General features: G+C 35.8%; 1 protein-coding gene and 1 pseudogene across 1 annotated transcript; both read right to left on the bottom strand.

Annotated features, from left to right (window-relative positions):
• Positions 1–228: 228 nt before the first annotated feature.
• Positions 229–2,831, bottom strand: LOC130046933 (uncharacterized). Its single transcript, XM_056140666.1, has 3 exons — positions 2,419–2,831; positions 2,121–2,194; positions 229–1,742 (listed from the first exon to the last, which is right to left on the bottom strand). Exons 1-3 carry the CDS (start codon positions 2,734–2,736, stop codon positions 740–742), a joined length of 1,395 nt encoding a protein of 464 aa, XP_055996641.1. The 5' UTR covers positions 2,737–2,831; the 3' UTR covers positions 229–739.
• Positions 2,832–14,703: 11,872 nt separating this feature from the next.
• The window catches only part of LOC125682744 (uncharacterized), a 5,124-nt pseudogene continuing 1,039 nt past the window's right edge, over positions 14,704–18,788 (bottom strand).

Below are 18,788 nucleotides of genomic sequence, written 5' to 3'. Positions count from 1 at the left end.
AGGTATTACACCCAAATTCAGGGACAAATGGGTGTATGCCAGTACAAATTGTGTCACCTTGTACTGTATACATTGCAGGATTTAATTGTGGTAGAAATCCCATTCAATGAGGATTTTTGGGATTCACTTTTAAAAAAGTTGAAATCATTCTACATGAAATTTGTTATGCCATGTTTGAAATCAAATTAAATTGCAATGTTGAAAATAAAGAGGACAAGAAAAGGTGTGTATCATTTATGATAATATTTAATTGACTGTTGACAGTGATATTATAATCTTGAAGATCATGGTGAAACTAATATGACAATCTGATTGAAATACAGATCTCTCAAATATCGCACAATACAGCAAATGTAATGTACTATTTACGGAATAATAATTGGAATGCAAAGGAAGCAATGCATATTGTATGAAATATAATAATACAATAAAGACTTACAAATATCAAATGAATCCATCTAAAACAATTAACCAAATAATAAATAACTACTTGACAAAACTGCTCAATTCAAACAGAATCTCAAATATGCAAATATTTTCTATGCTATGAATTTCTTATTTCATACAGACATTTTTCTTTCACATATAAAACAAGTGTTGAAATAGTTTAATACATGAAGGCATGTTCTAATATGGGTCTTAATAAGAGCACAATATTAGATCTAAGCATTCCTATGCAAATGATTGTAACCCTAGTGATGCATGATACCACACACATTTGTAATTACAATATATTGATTCACTGATTAACAAGTGGCGGCAAAACATTGGTGAGTGCTGCACATACAAAACATATTTCATTTGCAATAGGAGCAAGAGATAGTGGAATAACGCCTTGTAATAATCTGAAGTTTTTTATTTGCTCCATTTTTCTTTCCACGTGGATTCTCGCTGAAGCGATGCGTCTGGTATTTTCAACTTCTTCTTTTGTGAACTGGTTTTTTGTTTTAAATGGTGGACAGTACAGTTTTGCGCCTTTTTTCTCAAGATCAGCTTTTATGTGAATGAATCCTTTATCCGCCATAACTGCATCTCCAGGTTTTATATGTTCTAGCAAACCACAATGTCTAGTAATATACACATCAGATGTCGAACCGCCCCACAATTTTGAAACTAAACAAACTGCTCCTGTCATTGAGACCCCAATCAATGATTTGAAGGTATTGCGAGATTTGTAGTTTGAATAAGTCAGGCTCTTGTTTTCCAATGATGACGGTGTCTGGATAATTACCTCTGTGCAATCTAATACAATACGTGTGTCAGAAATTTTTTTGAAACAAGTAGGAATTCTCTGTTGCAAATGTTTAAGTTCTGGTAAAAACACAGTAGAAGAGAGACACTGTTTCATGAAGATTATCCACCTAGAAAATATCCTAGACACTGTTGAACTAGATAACTTGAATCTGTATGCAAGATCTTTAACAAGAAGACCTAAACGTAGCCTCATCATAACTAACAGAAATTGATCTACAAGTCTCAGTTTCATACGCTGATCATACTCCATATCATCCATACCAAATTCACACAATGTTTCAAAAAGTGCTTTAAATGTATCGAAATCTGGAAAACCAGTATAAAACTGTACTTTGTCGTCCGAGTTCTGAATGTCTTCTACGGAAATTTCTGGTCGTATAACATGTATGGACTGATCCCGCATTGTTGTCTCTGTCTGTGTAGAAGCCGTAGTAGATGATTCCTCACAGTTCACCTCATTCTCACCAACCTCCGACTGAACAGAATACCTTTAAAACAGTGAAATACTTATAAATCAACAGATATTATATTCATCAAAGTTCGTACTAATAACAAACTTGTGCATGGCAACTTGCAAAAATATTGAGCCAATACATTCAAGTGATACTTACAAATGACAATACATTTTACATTAATAATAATAGGCCAAGTTCACTTACAATTATATAATGTTTATTTTTATATATATTGTAAAAATTCATAAACTTGAAAGCTGAAACCAGTAATAAAAATTATTATGACATTAAGCCACATATTGATCATTTTGATTAGCCAGACACAAATCATGTGAAAGTATAGATTGATCTAAACCTTTTGATCATCATATGATGTGAATAACAATAACATTAATTGTTAATAATTCTTACTGGTGACCCATTACAATTGGTAAGGTACACGTGCTAAACACCAGGTCTTCAGATACGGCTTCTGCACCAACATCCTTCAAATAATGTAAATAGTGATACATACATTCTATATGTTTGTGTAAATGACATTATGCCTTGTCAGGCTTGTTATTGTCAGATACTGAGATAGACATTTAAATCAGTAAATTATAAATCATTCACATTTTATCAATCTACAAGTATCAGACTTCCGAAAACATTTTCTTAGAGTTTATCATAATGGATTATAAAGTAACATCGGGGTTAAATAGCAGCCTACTTCAAGTTCAGTTTCCATTTCTGTGCCAAGTGTGCTGTTCTTTGTACTTCGTTGTTTGTGTGTTTTTTCTGTCCTTTGAGGGAGAAACAGTGTTGGGACCTCATGCTTCCACGTACGTCCATCCCCATCTGGAAAATGGTCAGAGCAGACGTAAGTATAATGACCCCCTTTGTAATTCGATCTACTTATGGCCCGAATCCAAGCACTCCTCAGCGACTGTTTTTTAGGAAGATGGTGTAGTTTTACAGCTTTGCCGAACTTTCCTATAACGCCAGTAGTATTGTGACATCCTTTAATGGCACAGTAATCTTTACCCATTATCCAAACAAACAAAAAACAACAACAAACCACTCTCTCAGTCTTGATCGTGACGAACAACTTAAATACGTTTACATCCAAAATGGCCGTGTACCTGCTCTAAGGAAAAGACAACTCTGTTGCGAACGATAACTCTGGTTTTTGCAAAGTGACTGGGTGGGTGGGGGGGGGGGGGGGTGTGCAGCTGGGACATAAATTAGATGTTGTCTTTTCAAATAATCTTTTGTCCTATCTGCAAAATCCTTATTCGGAGGTGGGGTGGAGTGGGTGGTGTTGGAATCTTTTGCAGTGATTTCCACATTCTTTCTCTCTAAGGTTTCATTTTCTTCAATCGGGGGGTGCTAGAGTCTTCTATCATGAGTGCCTCAAAACATTTTCCTACAAACATCATGTGTGTGTGTAGGGTGGGGGTGGGTGGGTGTTAGACTTCTTCTATTAATGCTCATGATCATACCTCACTAAATAGTTTTTATTCATAAATACCTCTCATTCACTTACAGTACAAAATTTTAAAAAATCGTATTGTTAAAAAGAAAGTGAAGTAGCAACGCAGGGTGCTCCCCTCCCATTCACTCCGATTCGTGCCTGATATACTTCTACATGTAGATATTTTTCTTTATTTGATAACATAAAATCTATATCTGCACGGATTATCCTGCATATCACTTATCACCGAAATTTGTCAAGTATCAAACTGTTACGAAGACCTTTTTTTTTTATTTGGAAGAACTTTATTATCATAATATAGTTATATGATGTATCTGTTAAGACGGGATATTTTTTCAAGATTTAAGATATACAATGGAAAATAGTAGATCTTAAAGTCACTGTTCATGAAATATACATTACACTCCCGTAAATCCACCCACCATACGACAGATCGAATTGAATCGGGCTCGCTAGTCATTTGTTCCAAGTTAGTCAGAGCGGAAGTTTTGAAGAGATTTATAAATAGCCTACATATAATACAACAAAGTGAATGTTCCCTTTACGGTGGACTACTGTACAAAGGGATTTGGGAATAACATTGTACATTCATGTACAGATAGATACGTGTGAAAAATAATCATACAGTAAAGGCAAGCCATAAATTTACTAGTTTTCAAAGGGAAGAAACCCTTATAGCTGGTATAGCCTTACATATTTATCGTTGTAAACGTCTAAAAGCATCCTGTCTAGAAAAAATTGATCACGACGCAAAGCTCGTCGGTAAAAATTCCATATATATTTACAAACAGCTAACAGTCGGCCATGATTTTTGCTTGCGTAGGTACTTACGTAAGGGTTCGACCTGACGTAGTGTTTCTACTAGTTAGTAGAAAACTTCGTAAATTCTAATCTTACGCCATTTGGTGAAACGGACTTGCGTAAAATATTTAGTCTAGTCAGAAAGTTACGCCAAACTAAGCTTACGCAACTAGTTACGATGTTTGATGAAACGGCGTCCAGTACCAGTGCTCTTGGACAAATGGGTGTTTGGTGTTCTAAATGGGAAACCTATCCCTACTCTCCCTATGAAATTAATGTAGTGAAATATCTAACTTCTATGCAGATTGCTACACGTAGCCATGTCCCCCACCGCCGCAAAAAAAGGTTGAAGCTCAAAAGTCCCATAACTCCTGTACTAAAATTTGTCGAATCAAAATGACGGTGCAATATGATGAACTACATATGGTGACTAACAATCCTACAAAATTTGAACAAAATCTGTTGAGCGGTTTCTGATGAGTTGCGTTCACAAAGTGTTTCTATAGTGTAGCATGTAAAAATTCAACAAAGTTCCATAACTCCTGTAAAATTTATTGAATCAAAATGAGGCGCAATATGATCAACTACATATGGTGACTAACAATCCTACAAAATTTGAATGAAATCCAGTGAGCGGTTTCGGAGGAGTTGCGTCCACAAGTGTTCCTATAGTATAGCACGTACAAATTCAACAAAGTCCCATAACTCCTGTAAACATCGTTGAATCAAAATGTCGGCATAATATGATTAACTACACATGGTGACTAACAATCACTCAAAATATGAACAAAATCCATTGAGCGGTTTCTGAGGAGTTGCGTCCACAAAGTGAAGTGGGACGGACGGACACCGGTATTTCTATGTCCTCTTCCTTTGCCAGATTTTGATGTTTCGTGGGTTAATGACCTGATGCTACTTCCTAAACTTTAATGAGAGGATAATCCCACTAGCCCCAAAGTTAAGACTGATCGTATATTGTTTATATAAATTTCACTCCTATGGAGACGTCACCATTGACGTTGAATGGTTAATTTTTTTTAGGCCTATGCTCGACGCTTATGGCAATTGTGCAGGGAGATATCTTTATCATGAAGACACCCACCCCCCCGTTTACTTACTTTCAAATTGATTGCATTTGTTGCTGATAAAGTTATTTTCCATATTAATAAATTATTGAAGACATGTAAACCTGGAACCCCTGTATATGAAATTGTATTAGATAAAATTTTCTGATGATAAATACTGCGTTGTGTCCACTTCATTTGAGTTTCCCAGTAGAACCAAGGCTCAAAGAAAATCCTTTTCACTATTTGTATCATACAAAACTTTTAATCCTGTGATGTCAACATATACATTAGCAAAATGGCTGAAAACTGTTGGGATTGTCTAGAATAAAAGATTTCATCGCTCATTCTTTTCGAGAAACTTCAGCTTCAGCAGCTTATTCGTAAGAAGTTTCCTTCAAAGGCCTGATGAATGCAACTAATTGGTCCTCGTCAAAGACGTTTTTCAAGTTTTACTATAAGGAGCTCGAAATCATCGGCAGTGATTCAGGAGAACAATTTGCTTATTCGGTGTGGAGTGAAAATCTGGCACAGACAAACTCAAAACAATGGGACTTACAATAGAAACACAAGTAAAAGATGAAAACAAAAAGGAAGTCCACGACTGTAATTAGTAATAAGTTGATTCTAGATCAGTACAAATTCCAGGATGACTCGCAATCAGCAGAGCTCAAACTTTTTTTTCTGGTGGTTTTCATTGTAAAGCCATTAGATATGAAGTGGCTTGTGTAGTAGTATTAACACTTTATAGGGCGTCATGACATCGTCATACGGCTTTGTGGAAGCATTTATCCTGAAATCAAACTACTTTACCGGTAATCCACCAACGCACATTGAGTTGTTATGAAATAGCCTTGTCTATAATTTACAAACTCGTGTTTTCTTCTATTGTAGATAATAAATGGTTTTAATGAACTTCACTAGTATTATTATTATTTTTTGCATTGTTGATAAAAAGAATTAAATGAATACATAAGTTCTAAATATTCGTATTTTATCGACTGATTTATGAAATGGAAACGAGCAGTGATCAATACCAAACAGGCAATACACAGTATTTACAATTTCTGATACACAGTATAGAGTTGTCTCTCTTAGACCGATTGTCTCCGATAAATGTTGTCGAAGATAAAGATGAAAAAAATATTCAAGAACAAAATGACAAATACATTACACAGATAATTGTTTCAAATGCTTTCTGTATGCCCCCTGTACACCAGAGTAGTCAACGGCGATGACATATGTGGATACAGCCAAGTTATTTACCCATAGTACATATCTAGTCAAGCTTCTGTCCGACATTTTATCGAGTACAAACTGTTTTACATCCACACAATGTATTTTATATGTAAACATATCTATTAAAACCACATTGTAAGTACTTTCCACCCATACACATCCATTTTAAGATCTACCATGCATATCCATTTCTCTAATTTAACATCACTCATGAATAGACAGTATTTGTCTTATAACAAGATACGAAGCATCTTCTTATTACTCTTTTAGCCTTGTGTTAAAAAATAATTGAAAAAATATCATGTAAAACACTGAATCAAATGCGAGGATGTTAAGTACCCAAGTGCAATGAAGCGTTGATAATTTACTAACGGGTACTTACGCGCACATACATCTATTATACCGAGATTATATGCGATAAGTCGCTGTGAACTGCATGTAGCACAGCTCCTTCTAGAGGTAGCTATATTTGTTGTAGGAATGTAAATGAAATATGTGAAGATGGGACAGATGACCTTATTCAATTAATTGTTGTCGAAAATGGTAAATGCATGTCATCAGATATTGCTGCATTTATATTATGATGATACTGATGATGCACACTCTACCGGACCTGAAATAAGCAGATTATGTTGCGACTACATTAAACAATACACTACACATCTACCAGCGTCTCTCTTTCTCCCAGTCGTCACAACACTTATTCCACTGCGTACTTCACAGATAAGGTCATTTTCTTTCCGTGCAACTAGTAATACAACAGCGCTCCTAACGATCGAAGGCGGTGATAATTACTTGACAGACTCTATTAGATCACCTTTCATTAGAGAGGTTATCTTCTTCCTTGAATTAGCCAGCTCCTTGTCGTTTTATGCAATGTTTAAATGTAAGTGTAAAGTATTTATTTTAAAATCGCATACAAACATTAGTTTTTGTTTTAACGCGTGCTGCTTTCATGCGTCCTGTTATAACTATGAATATTTCAGTTAGAAAGAAAAGGTGGAGATAACGAACAGTGATCAATCTCATAAATCCTATAAAAATGCAAAATAAGAAGATTCATTGATTGGAATATTCTTTAACGTCCCTCTCGAGAATACTTCACACATATGTAGACGTCACCATTGCCGGTGAAGGGCTGCTAAATTTAGGCCTATTCTCGGCACTTATGGCCTTGGAGCAGGGAGGGATTTTAATTTATCGTGCCACACCTGCTTTGACACGGGGCCTCGGTTTTTGCGGTCTCATCCGAAGGACCGCCCCATTTAGTCGCCCCTTACGACAAGCAAGTGGTACCGAGGACCTATTCTAACCCGTATCCCCCCCCGGGAACGGACACCTGGAGGAGAGATCAGGTGCCTAAAAGAGTGATCCTATATCTTGATCAGGTATACAGAGTAATCCGTAGTCAAAATCAGTGTGTAACGAACGGCCTACCAGTTCGAATGAAACACGTCAGACAGCATTTGACCCAATAGACCATGGGCCAGTAACACATTACCTCCCCCCACTCTAGGGATTTTTCTACACTATGATGTTTTGAAAGTGTGTATAAAATAAAGGTTGTTTGACAAATTTATGTTGGGGCGTTTTCAAGATATGGCCATTTGAATTTATAAATGTTTTGCAAATTCAACATGGCCGTTACGGTGTTCCATACCGCATTGACAGGTTGTATTGGTAAATTAGATCGTTATAACGACCATCGAATTTGCGAAATGTTTATATCAAACAGAAACAGTAATCAAATTTATCACAAGTATGTAAGGTTACAATTCACAAACACTCCTGGATTGTCAAATCAAATTAGTATGTCACTCACTTACAGACACTTGAAAATTGTGAAATTTGATAATAGTTTTCACGGCGTTCCTAGCCTCTTGTCCATATAACACCAGTAAATCAGGCGAAAGCTTTTGGGCTCTGTTCATCTCTTGATCCAAGTGAGATTGTTCCTTTTATTAAACACTGATTGAAAGGGATTATAAGCTTTATATACTGGTTTAATCGAAAGGAATAAAGACATATTTAACATTGCCACTGCATTCGTGTCACATACTTTCAAATACACATAAGACCAGGGGATTGCGAGGGAAACATTGTCGAAAATAATGCGAATTGAAAGGCGAATCAAGATCGTAAAAAAAAAGCGAACAAGAGTACCGCAAACAGTACATAATACGCCCGTGAAAATGCTTACATAGGTGTTTTTTCTTAAAGCTGTATGACCCGATGTTCATGTATTATTTTTGTACATAATTACTTTAAAGCAGATTAATTACTTTATAAAGTTATTAACTTTCCCTTAATTACATGCTTGAAAACATCTGCATGTAAAAGAAAACAGCGAGAGTATTATTTAGAAAGTAAATATAGCGTGGTACATATATAAATCATCTGGAAAACCTCGGGCCTTTCACCCAAAACACGGTGTTTTCGGTGAAAGGCCCGAGGTGTTCCAGATAACGCATAAATTATACAGTGGTAGACGTCTATAAATAGACCCACGCGTGTCAGGGGACTCCCAACAAGATGTATTGACTCATACGCAACTGTCTAGTTTTAAGGCTGAAAGAGCGTAAAACAACGTTATGGCACAGTACTGTTGTAACAAAATACACAAGACCACCGATGACCTGAAAGTTTGAACTGGTCACGTGACTGTCACATGAAATGGCAGAGTGACGCGGTTATTTGTAAACATCTATTTAAAATCAAATAATTTTGGTTAAAACAGGTGAAATAATGTATATGTCATACAGCCTCATAACTACATACGTGCGATGATTTAATAGCGTTTTTACGAGATGAAAAAAAAAATCTAATTCGGACCATACAGCTTTAAGCCATAATTTGTAGAACTTTGCTTTAGGTAGTATCAATCATCATCAGGCTGTAACATATGTTCTTTGCATAAAATGAATAAAGGAGGGTCTTAACTTAAAACTGTAACAGGGGTACATCTACATGTAGATAGACAAACCAAGAGTTCCGTGTGTAAAATATTTCCGCAAATTCGACCACGTTCAACCTGTAAATATTCAAAATGTCAAAAGAAAATCAAAAATATTTGAGATTCAAAATCCTTGCACCATGCACATCTTCCAAGTTCTTTACAAATACACTACCTTATAAACTGTGAGAGGAATTATAAGGACAAAGCATTTCCTTCGATTAATGTAATATTTCCTCAAAAAGTTCAACAACCTGTAATTTTCTTTAAAATTGAAGGAAATCAAAATCCTTCCCACACCCACATCTTTCATTGATTGAATATTGTTTAACGTCCCTCTCGAGAATATCTCGCTCATATGGAGACGTCACCATTAACGCTGAATGGCTGCAAAATTACGGGACCTCGGTTTTTGTGGTCTCATCCGAAGGACCGCCCCATTTAGTCGCCTGTTACGACAAACAAGGGGTACTGAGGACCTATTCTAACCCGGATCCCCACAAAAACTCTGTAAGAATAATGTCCTCACTTGAAACTGGTACTGTGGAAAGAAAAATAAAAGACAAATCATGTACTCTCTATTCAATATTTCCTCAAAACTGACTAAGTTCAATAAGAAAATCAAAATTCTTGCCACATGCACATCTTCAATATCCATAGAAACACTCTGTAAAAGAAGATGGTCCTCACTTGCAATTTGTGGGTGGACAAATTATGTACCCTCCACATAACAATAATTTTCAAATAAAGGGGCAAAACTCTTGCAAGAGAAGTGGAAATAAATTGAAATTACAACATGATCTAGAGTGATCCACAAAGAAGTTACATAGCAATTTTGAGCTTGATATGTGACAGAGAAATGAAATTACAAACATAAAAATCACAACGGACGGACTGACAGACGGACGTATATAATGAAGGAATAAAATGCAAAGTTGGGATTAACAATGAAGTACACAGTGCAAAGAATACGTTTGCTACCCTTACTTTTTAGGTTTGCGTTCCATCTGTCCAGTTTTCCGCACTTTTTTGATGTTGTGCTTGCAGATATTCATTTGATATTTGGTACATTGCTTTGCTATAACAAGTTACAGATCAAGTTCGAATTTACTACTGGTCCATTGATTTTCACTTAGTTATGGCCCTTGGACTTAGAAAAATAGCACGAATTATCAGTTTTCCAGACTTTTTTGTTGTCCTTGTTGATGTTCATTTGATATTTGGTATATTGCTTTGCCATAACAAATTACAGATCAGGTGTGAATTTTTTCCCAGTCCGTTGATTTTTTATTTAGTTATGGCCCTTGGATTTAGAAAAATACAGTTTTGCAGACTTTTTTTGTTGTGCTTGCAGATATGCATTTGCTGCATTGCTTTGCCATAAAAAGTTACAGATCAAGTTTGAATTTGGTACCGGTCCGTTGATTTTTCACTTAGGTTTGGCCCTTGGACCCCTCGATATACAAGAGGTGGAACCAGGTGCCTAGGTGGAGTAAGCATCCCCTATCGATCGGTCACACCCGCTGAGAGCCCTATATCTTGACCATGGAAACGAAGCAATCTGTAGTCAAAGTCAGTGAGCCAAGGACAGCCTAAGAATCGGTATGAAATACGTCAGACAGCATTTGACCCAATGCTAGGTGATATTGACAAACTAGATCGTTATAATGACCATAGAATTTGCAAAATACTGATTTTAAACAAGACTGTTGAAACCCCTGCACCGTCAACTTGTTTGTCAGTAGCCTGCATCAAAATAAAAACTGGCCATATGTAGAACATGTTCTTGCATATCGAATCAATTGAGATATATACATGTACCACATGTAGGTGACAATGGAATATCGCTACATAAATATGGGAAGTTGACGATGGAGAGGCTGAAATCATCCCGTTGGTGATAAAGTTGAGTTGTTTGTTGTTAATATCTACGTTCAATAAAATATCTTAGCATGAAGCAGAAGTGGACGACTCTGTGGTGTCTTTCTTTTTGAGTTCACAGGGATATATCGAATCGATATTTGAGTGAAAAAAATCGCTAAAACGCATCAAAGATGCGTATGGCCGAGTTGCAGCTTGGAAAAATATGCACGCTTGCACTCCTGAAGTAAAAACATGCACGTTTTTAACATAGTTTATAAGTATGAAGCTTTGAATGGCCGTAATAGGTATTTCGTGTGATGATGACTTTGACCTTTGGATTTCAAAAGCAAAATGAATCTTGAATGTCATCAGAAGTCTGATAAACATGCACCAGCAAATACATGTATAAAAGTTAGAGGCAAGCTCAAATCTACAGTACATAGTGAAAAAGACCTTGGCCTTTGACTTTTTGACCTCAAAATAAATAGGAACATTCCTCTTTTGGATGTGATCAAAATATGCAAGTCTGACAAAGACGCACCGAGTACTATGAAAGTTAGAGACCGGACAATCTCAAATCTATGGCATTTAGTGACCAAGATACCTTGACCTTTGTCCTAAAAATAAATAAGAACCTTCCTCTTGCATGTGATCATGATATGTAAGTTTCACAAAGATGCCCCTAGTAGTATGAAAGTTAGAGGCCGGACAAGCTCAAATCTATGGCATATAGTGACAAAGTGGCCTTGACCTTTTGACCTCACAATAAATAGGAACTTTCCTCTTTTGGGTGTGATCATGTTATGCAAGTCTCATAAAGATGCACCAGAAAGTATGAAAGTTAGTGACCGGACAAGCTAATTGTGGACGCCGTCCGCCCAACTGGACACCCGTCCTTCGCCAATTTAAAAGCCGAGATTTGCTACGCAACTCGGCTAATTATAATTGTTAAAAGATAAAACGTCGTCGATATATCTACATGTAAATGTCGAACTGAACGCCACAGCAAGATATTTTTTCTTCTCACGTAGAAATTTTTGAATAAATTTTGCTTCATAAGAATATAAAGACAGGTCAGTATTTACATGTAATCTTTCTGTTAAATTTCTGTTTTCGCGTGTGATTGAATCTTATGAACATTATTTTTTGTGTAAATCAACTTATATGTACATTGCAAACCTTGATCTGCATTGCAAGTACTCAAATGTACACAAAAATAATTATCAGGAACGTAACAGCAAGGGGTTTGCCCATTTTCTTTGAACCAATCTACAGATAGGCTTTTGCTTCCCTTCTCACTTTAAAAATAGTAGTAGTAATGAATAGTAGTTGAAATGTAAAATTTAATCGAAGATTTGAAATGGAGGATTAACCCTTGACCCCTTCCTCCACGATTTAAAGGATTGGATTTGTTTTATTTCGATTGTCAATAATTTTTAGACAATTTCGTGAAGTAAACAAATTCTCCCCCTCCCTCCCTTTTTTGAGGGGAAAACGTTGCGTTGTGCCTAATTGTATCACATGCTTTTAATGTAATTTTCAGACAGATTACTTTCTGAGTCTCCGTGGCAGAGTGGTTAGAGCATCGCGATCAAATTCACACGGTCTCTCACCTATGTCGGCGCGGGTTTGAATCCCGCTCGCGCCGGTAAGTGAGAAAGTTTCCCAGTTTACTTTCGGAAGGTCGGTGGTCTCTTCCCAGCTACATTGTATCTGGATTCTCTCTTCCACCAATAAAAACTGGGCGCTACCATATAACTGAAAAATTGTTAAGTGTGACGGAAAACATCAATCAATCAATCTCGTACCAAACAAAGGTCTTGAAACAAGAAATAGACATGTGAAACATGAAAGCCCTAGCACTAAACTTCCCTCCAATGCATAATAATTACCGTTCAAAAAAATCAAATTAGTAATAGGACCTATGTTCCGCAATTTTGAAATAGAAAAACCATATGTGAGCAAAAACTCTGGCATTCCGTAGCTCAGTTTTTATTACTGGATAATCAATGGAGTGTCTAATGAAATTACAAAACATTCTAGGTGAACATGTCATCTATTATCATCATCAAACAAATGACGTAATAAACCAAGTTAAAACAAATGACGTAATACACCAAAATATAAAATAAAGTGCACCGCCACGGCACATGATACGCCCGTCACATATTGTTAACAGTATAGATTGTACCCATTAAAACATTTTTTTTTATATCACCTTAATTAAATGTCACAGTGACCTTAAAGTAGGATGCGACACACCTTCTACCTAAGATGCATTAGTTGACCAATTTTGGTGATTCTAGGTCTAATAGTTTTCAAGTTATGAGCCGGACAAGTTTTTGCCATATATGGCCATATCTTCTTAATGAAAAGTCACAGTGACCTGGTTTTAATGTGCGACACACCTTCTACCCAAGATGTATCTACAGACAAAGTTTGATGATTCTAGGCCTTGTAGTATTTAAGTTACGGGTCGGACACGAAAAAGCTAACAGACGGATATCTTCTTAATGAAAAGTCACAGTGACCTGGTTTTAATGTGCGACACACCTTCTACCCAAGATGTATCTACATACAAAGTTTGATGATTCTAGGCCTTGTAGTATTTAAGTAGTACGGGTCGGACACGAAAAAGCTAACAGACGGACGGACATGAACGCCATACCATAATACGTCCCGTCTTAAGACGGGCGTATAAAAAAACAAATACGCAACTTTCGAGATATCAGCTCTTCTGTGATGGAGGAACATTTAGAATTCTGTTGGGTACAACATGTATACATATATTATAGGCAACTATGTAAATAAGGATAAAAGTGTAAATTTTGTTTATATCAGCCGTTGGTATATACATTAAACTGACAATATCAAGAATAACATTTGTTTGAATTAGGTCATTAAATTAAATATAATTTTTTTTATTTCCTCTTCTGTACGAGTGATATTTTAATCAAAGAAAGATGGTGATATCGATATTTGTTTGAGCCACTTCATTATTAAATAATCATACACTTACTAATATTGTGTTTCCTTGCAGCTTGGGTGGTTATATGATGTCTGATAATCGGCCTTTACGGAATATATCAAGGCAGCGATAAGCATTTGTACCCATCGCGTTTGGGTCTCACTGTGCGTAAGAGTTCCACAAAGGGAAAGAACTATTGGGCAACTCGAAAGTTGCGTACTGGCTGGGACAACTTTATACAAACAACCGTTTACTGATGACTAGGTTTGCAAATGAGCAACAACAACAAAAAAACAACCCAAAAGACCCCCCCCCCCCAACAAAAACAAACATGTAAATTACACAAATTGATCCCAGCAAATATACATAAAAAAAAAAAACCCACGTCTAATGATATAAAAAGGTGGCGCACAAAAAATGTCACAAAGCAATGTTTAAAACATGCAAACAAATACGGAAGTTCCGAGTTCTGCGAGAGTTATTTCCCGTAAATGCGACTCGCGCGTTTGGAGGCGAATAAGTGTAGCGTCATTCACTACGGTGGGTACAATTTACGTCTGCTGACCGTCTGCAACAATGCCATACTTTAGCTGTTGTGTACCAGGATGTACCGTGTCAAAACGAAAATTACATCAACTGGAGAAATATGCTTGGATGACAGGTGTTACGTTCATTTCTTTGCCTGACAAACGTAAACACAAACGAGAATATTTGAAGTGGCTGAGGCTGATCCGACGTGAAGGCAGTTGGAAGACAACGAAATATACAAGAATTTGTTCCCTTCATTTCGCCAAAGGTGAAAGTGTGCCCACACTTTTTCCATACAACAACTTTAAAACATGCGGAGTAAGGTAATCATTACGTGTTTATTTTTTTATTTAGTTGGATTCGGGTACGGCTTTCAGTCAACAAGTCAGTATGATTAATGCAAACAGTTTATAAACATTAGTCTAAGATTACTACAGATAATTCATTGAATCTATTAGATGAAAACCTGATTTGAAATGAATTGCATTGTGTTAGAAATATGTTTGAATATATATATATATATATATATATATATATATATCAAAAACCAGTACAGTCATATATTTCCCAGGAATGCTACACTGAATTTAGCATTTTATCCTCTCAAAGATAGTACCTAGGGTACATGCCCTAGGTTACTAAAAGCGTGAAAGTTGTCTATTAATTGAGTAACAAAACCTATTGAAAAGTATGTATGTATGAATCGAAGTTCAGTGATCACTTGTAAGCATACATAAATATAAGGAATGTACACATTTATGATTTATATAGGACAGTATTACCAGTTATGCATAACAAAAATATATGCCAAGTTTGTTTTAAAAATATGCTGCTAACATTAGTGGAAATATATCTTTTACAATTGATTTGATCTTTTATCACAGATCCACAATAAATTCTGCCAGTGGCTTTAGCTATGTCAACATACCCTCCCAACCACACTGTCAGGAAAATGTTGTTCATAACCATTTATATGGAGAGGACAATGTGCCATATTTGGTTGGTGAAGTTGATGCACAGGAAATAGATCCAAGTCTGCCAGGTTAGTTAATCATGTCACTATATACAGGGATAGGATAATTAAAAAATGTAATTGTAATTAGCTGCATTTAAATTCATTTTTATGAAGTAATTGGATGTATTTCTAATTGATTTTGCTTTCAATTACAAGTAATTGAATAAATACATTCGAAAAAAGTCAAGTATTTTCAATTACATTGCAATTACATTATTCAAACTTAAATGTTTGAAAATGATGGAATGAAAGTGTCTGATAAGAATGGTGTTATATGTTTCACTCTTTGTCATGGGCGTGTTTATGCAATCAAAGCAGACTTTGTGGTCAAGTCTACCAAGACATTTTGAAATAAACTTCAATAATTGAAATGTATTTAATTACATTCTTTAATTAAAAGTAATTAATTACATTGGTTACAATCAATGTAATTGTAATTGCAAGTAATTGCCAAAATAATTAATGTAATTGAAAGTATTTAATTACATCTTCAATGTAATTGACCCCATCCCTGACTACATATTATGTATTTTTATACCCCCCGCAACAAGTTGTGTGTGTGTGTGGGGGGGGGGGGGTATACTGGAATCGGGTTGTCCGTCTGTCTGTCCGTCCGTCCGTCTGTAGACACAATGGTTTCCAGGCTCTAAAGCATTATCCTTTCCACCTACCGTCACCATATCATATATATGGACTACCCATGGGATGAAGATGTTCCCTATTGATGTTGGGGTCAAAAGAAATGCTCATGTACAATATGAAAGCTCTAATATTTACCATTTAGAAGTTATGACCAATGTAAAAACAAATTAAAGTAGGTCAAATGTCAAGGTCAAAAGGTTCAATACTAATGGATAGATCTTAGAGCTTTCATATTGTACATGAGCATTTCTTTTGACAAGATCTTTTTACTGGTACCAAGATATTTGCCCTTGTGACCTTGGCCATCTTCGGAATTGGCCATTATCGGGGGCATTTGTGTTTCATAAACACATCTTGTTATTACTAGTACATGTTTTTGTATACATGTACATGTAAATCAAACATTTATGACATTATAAATGAGTTTAATAACTGGATAAACTACTTGTGATATTTATGAAACTTCAATGAACATGCACACATTACAAATGCACAAATCTGTTTATCATATCATGTACAAAATCTGCTATTGCATATATTGATTTATCAAATGTGCTTTTAAAACCGACTGCATTGACATCATTTTCACACTTGTTGATTGACAATCAAGTTATCAATAATCATATTGGATAGTCAATTACTTTGATATGTATTTTGTGAATTTTAGGTATAGAAATTTAAAAGAAGATTAAGATTGAATAGTATGATCAATAACAATACAATTCAACTGCATCAAAAATGTGTTTCTTCCTCTGTTCTATTCTGTGAATAGTCTTGGGATCACAAACGTCTCATAAAAAGAATTAATATCTTCCAAACATTTCTCCCAGAACTATCAAATTCAATTCTTTCAACATGAATTTGGTGTTTACAAGCTGCCATTCCCTCCAAGTACATCACAAAATCACAATATAACAAATCTGCAACAGCTAATTGACATTGAATTTGAAAATACATGTACCAAGGAGAGGAGTACTTAAGCCTCATTTCATTATTTGAATGCAAGGTGAAGATAACGAACAGTGATCAATCTCATAACTCCTACAAGCAATACAACATAGATAGTTGGGCAAACACGGACCCCTGGACACACCAGAGGTGGGATCAGGTGCCTAGGAGGAGTAAGCATCCCCTGTTGACCGGTCACACCCGCCGTGAGCCCCATATCCTGATCAGGTAAACGGAGTTATCCGCAGTCAAAATCAGTGTGCCAAGAACGGCTTAACAATCGGTATGAAACACGTCAGACAGCAATCTAAATAAATGTGATAATTCTCCTTACAAATTTGATCCACAGTGCAATATCTATATTTATAAGGGCATTTGATTTCTAACAATGTTTCTTTACAACACTTGCAAGTAACAACACCATCTGGGCTTGCAGCAATATGAGGAAATGTTGGGTTTATTAAAAGACCCGGCACTTTCAAAGTGTGTCTCTCCTACTCCATTTTACAATGAATATCAAACAATTCTCTAGCTAATGATTCTCTCTCTTTTCCATATAAAATGGCAGGAGTTGAAAGATCTACTTTGTCAGCAAAAATGTTTTTAACAATAGAATTATTTTCACAGTCTCCTCTGTATTTTACAACACTATGCACAACTGATGCTGTAACCCTGCCTACTCTATATTTATACCAGTTGACATTCTCACTCTGACCCTCGGTTAAAGTGTTAATCTCATCACAATCTGACTTTCTAACACTGTTTTGCATAAATTTGACAAGTGGTATATTACATTTGCTTTGTTTGTATAATAAAGCAAGCAATGCTACAGTAGGAGGTTCATTATTGTTTGAACAATCTTGATCTAAAACTTCAATTATTTGTGTGTCATGATTTTTAACAAGCTCATAAATCACCATCTCAAACTCATTATTTGCGATATTGTTCTCATGCACAGGATGAAAGTTATGGGTGCAAGGCTGTATCCTACTTGTGTCAGATTTACTTATTTCATCCAGTTTCCTTGGCTTTGACTCTCTTCGTGGCCTGTCCCACAAACATTGAACATCGGTGCATGTTGATGTGTTTCGGTCTGTGTGCCTCTCACACCACTCTACTAAACTGAACAGGAGAGCGACCACGTGTTTACAAACACCATCATCCCTAAAACATTGAGACTCAGTGTAGAATTTGCATTTAGACTATCTATACATGTGCAAATTAACTTTTATATACGAGTAAATTTACTCCTGGTCAGTATAATTTTAGTACTCAAGACTCAAAATAATTGATGATCTGGGGTAGTGAATTATGGATTTAGGTCCATGCTTTTTAAGGGTATTTGCCCTTGAGGCAAGTCAATTTGAATGTATATCAAAATTCTTCAATGACCAAGCTTCAATGACAATAAATTAGATGCGTGTGCATCCAGGTTTTTATGGAATACAAAATATTTTTCATTCATTTGTTTTAAACTACAAAGTAACACACTATTGAAACATTCATGATTGTTTCCAAGAATGAGTTGTCAGAGTATTCCTAAGAAAAAATTGTCTTGAAGTTGGATCACACTGATCTTTTGTC

This window comes from Ostrea edulis, chromosome 6, assembly GCF_947568905.1.
Source record: "Ostrea edulis chromosome 6, xbOstEdul1.1, whole genome shotgun sequence".
NCBI classification, from domain to species: domain Eukaryota; kingdom Metazoa; phylum Mollusca; class Bivalvia; order Ostreida; family Ostreidae; genus Ostrea; species Ostrea edulis.
Note: the sequence above shows the minus strand (reverse complement) of the source record. Positions and strands in the feature narration are given on the sequence as shown.

Bases quoted from the DNA above. Each gene is read 5' to 3' on its own strand.
- LOC130046933 (XM_056140666.1), bottom strand. From the start codon at position 2,736: ATGGGTAAAGATTACTGTGCCATTAAAGGATGTCACAATACTACTGGC. The intron at 2,195-2,418 runs GTAGGCTGCTAT...CATTATTTGAAG, and splicing joins AAATGGAAACTGAACTTGAA to GATGTTGGTGCAGAAGCCGT. The intron at 1,743-2,120 runs GTAAGAATTATT...ACTGTTTTAAAG, and splicing joins CCAATTGTAATGGGTCACCA to GTATTCTGTTCAGTCGGAGG.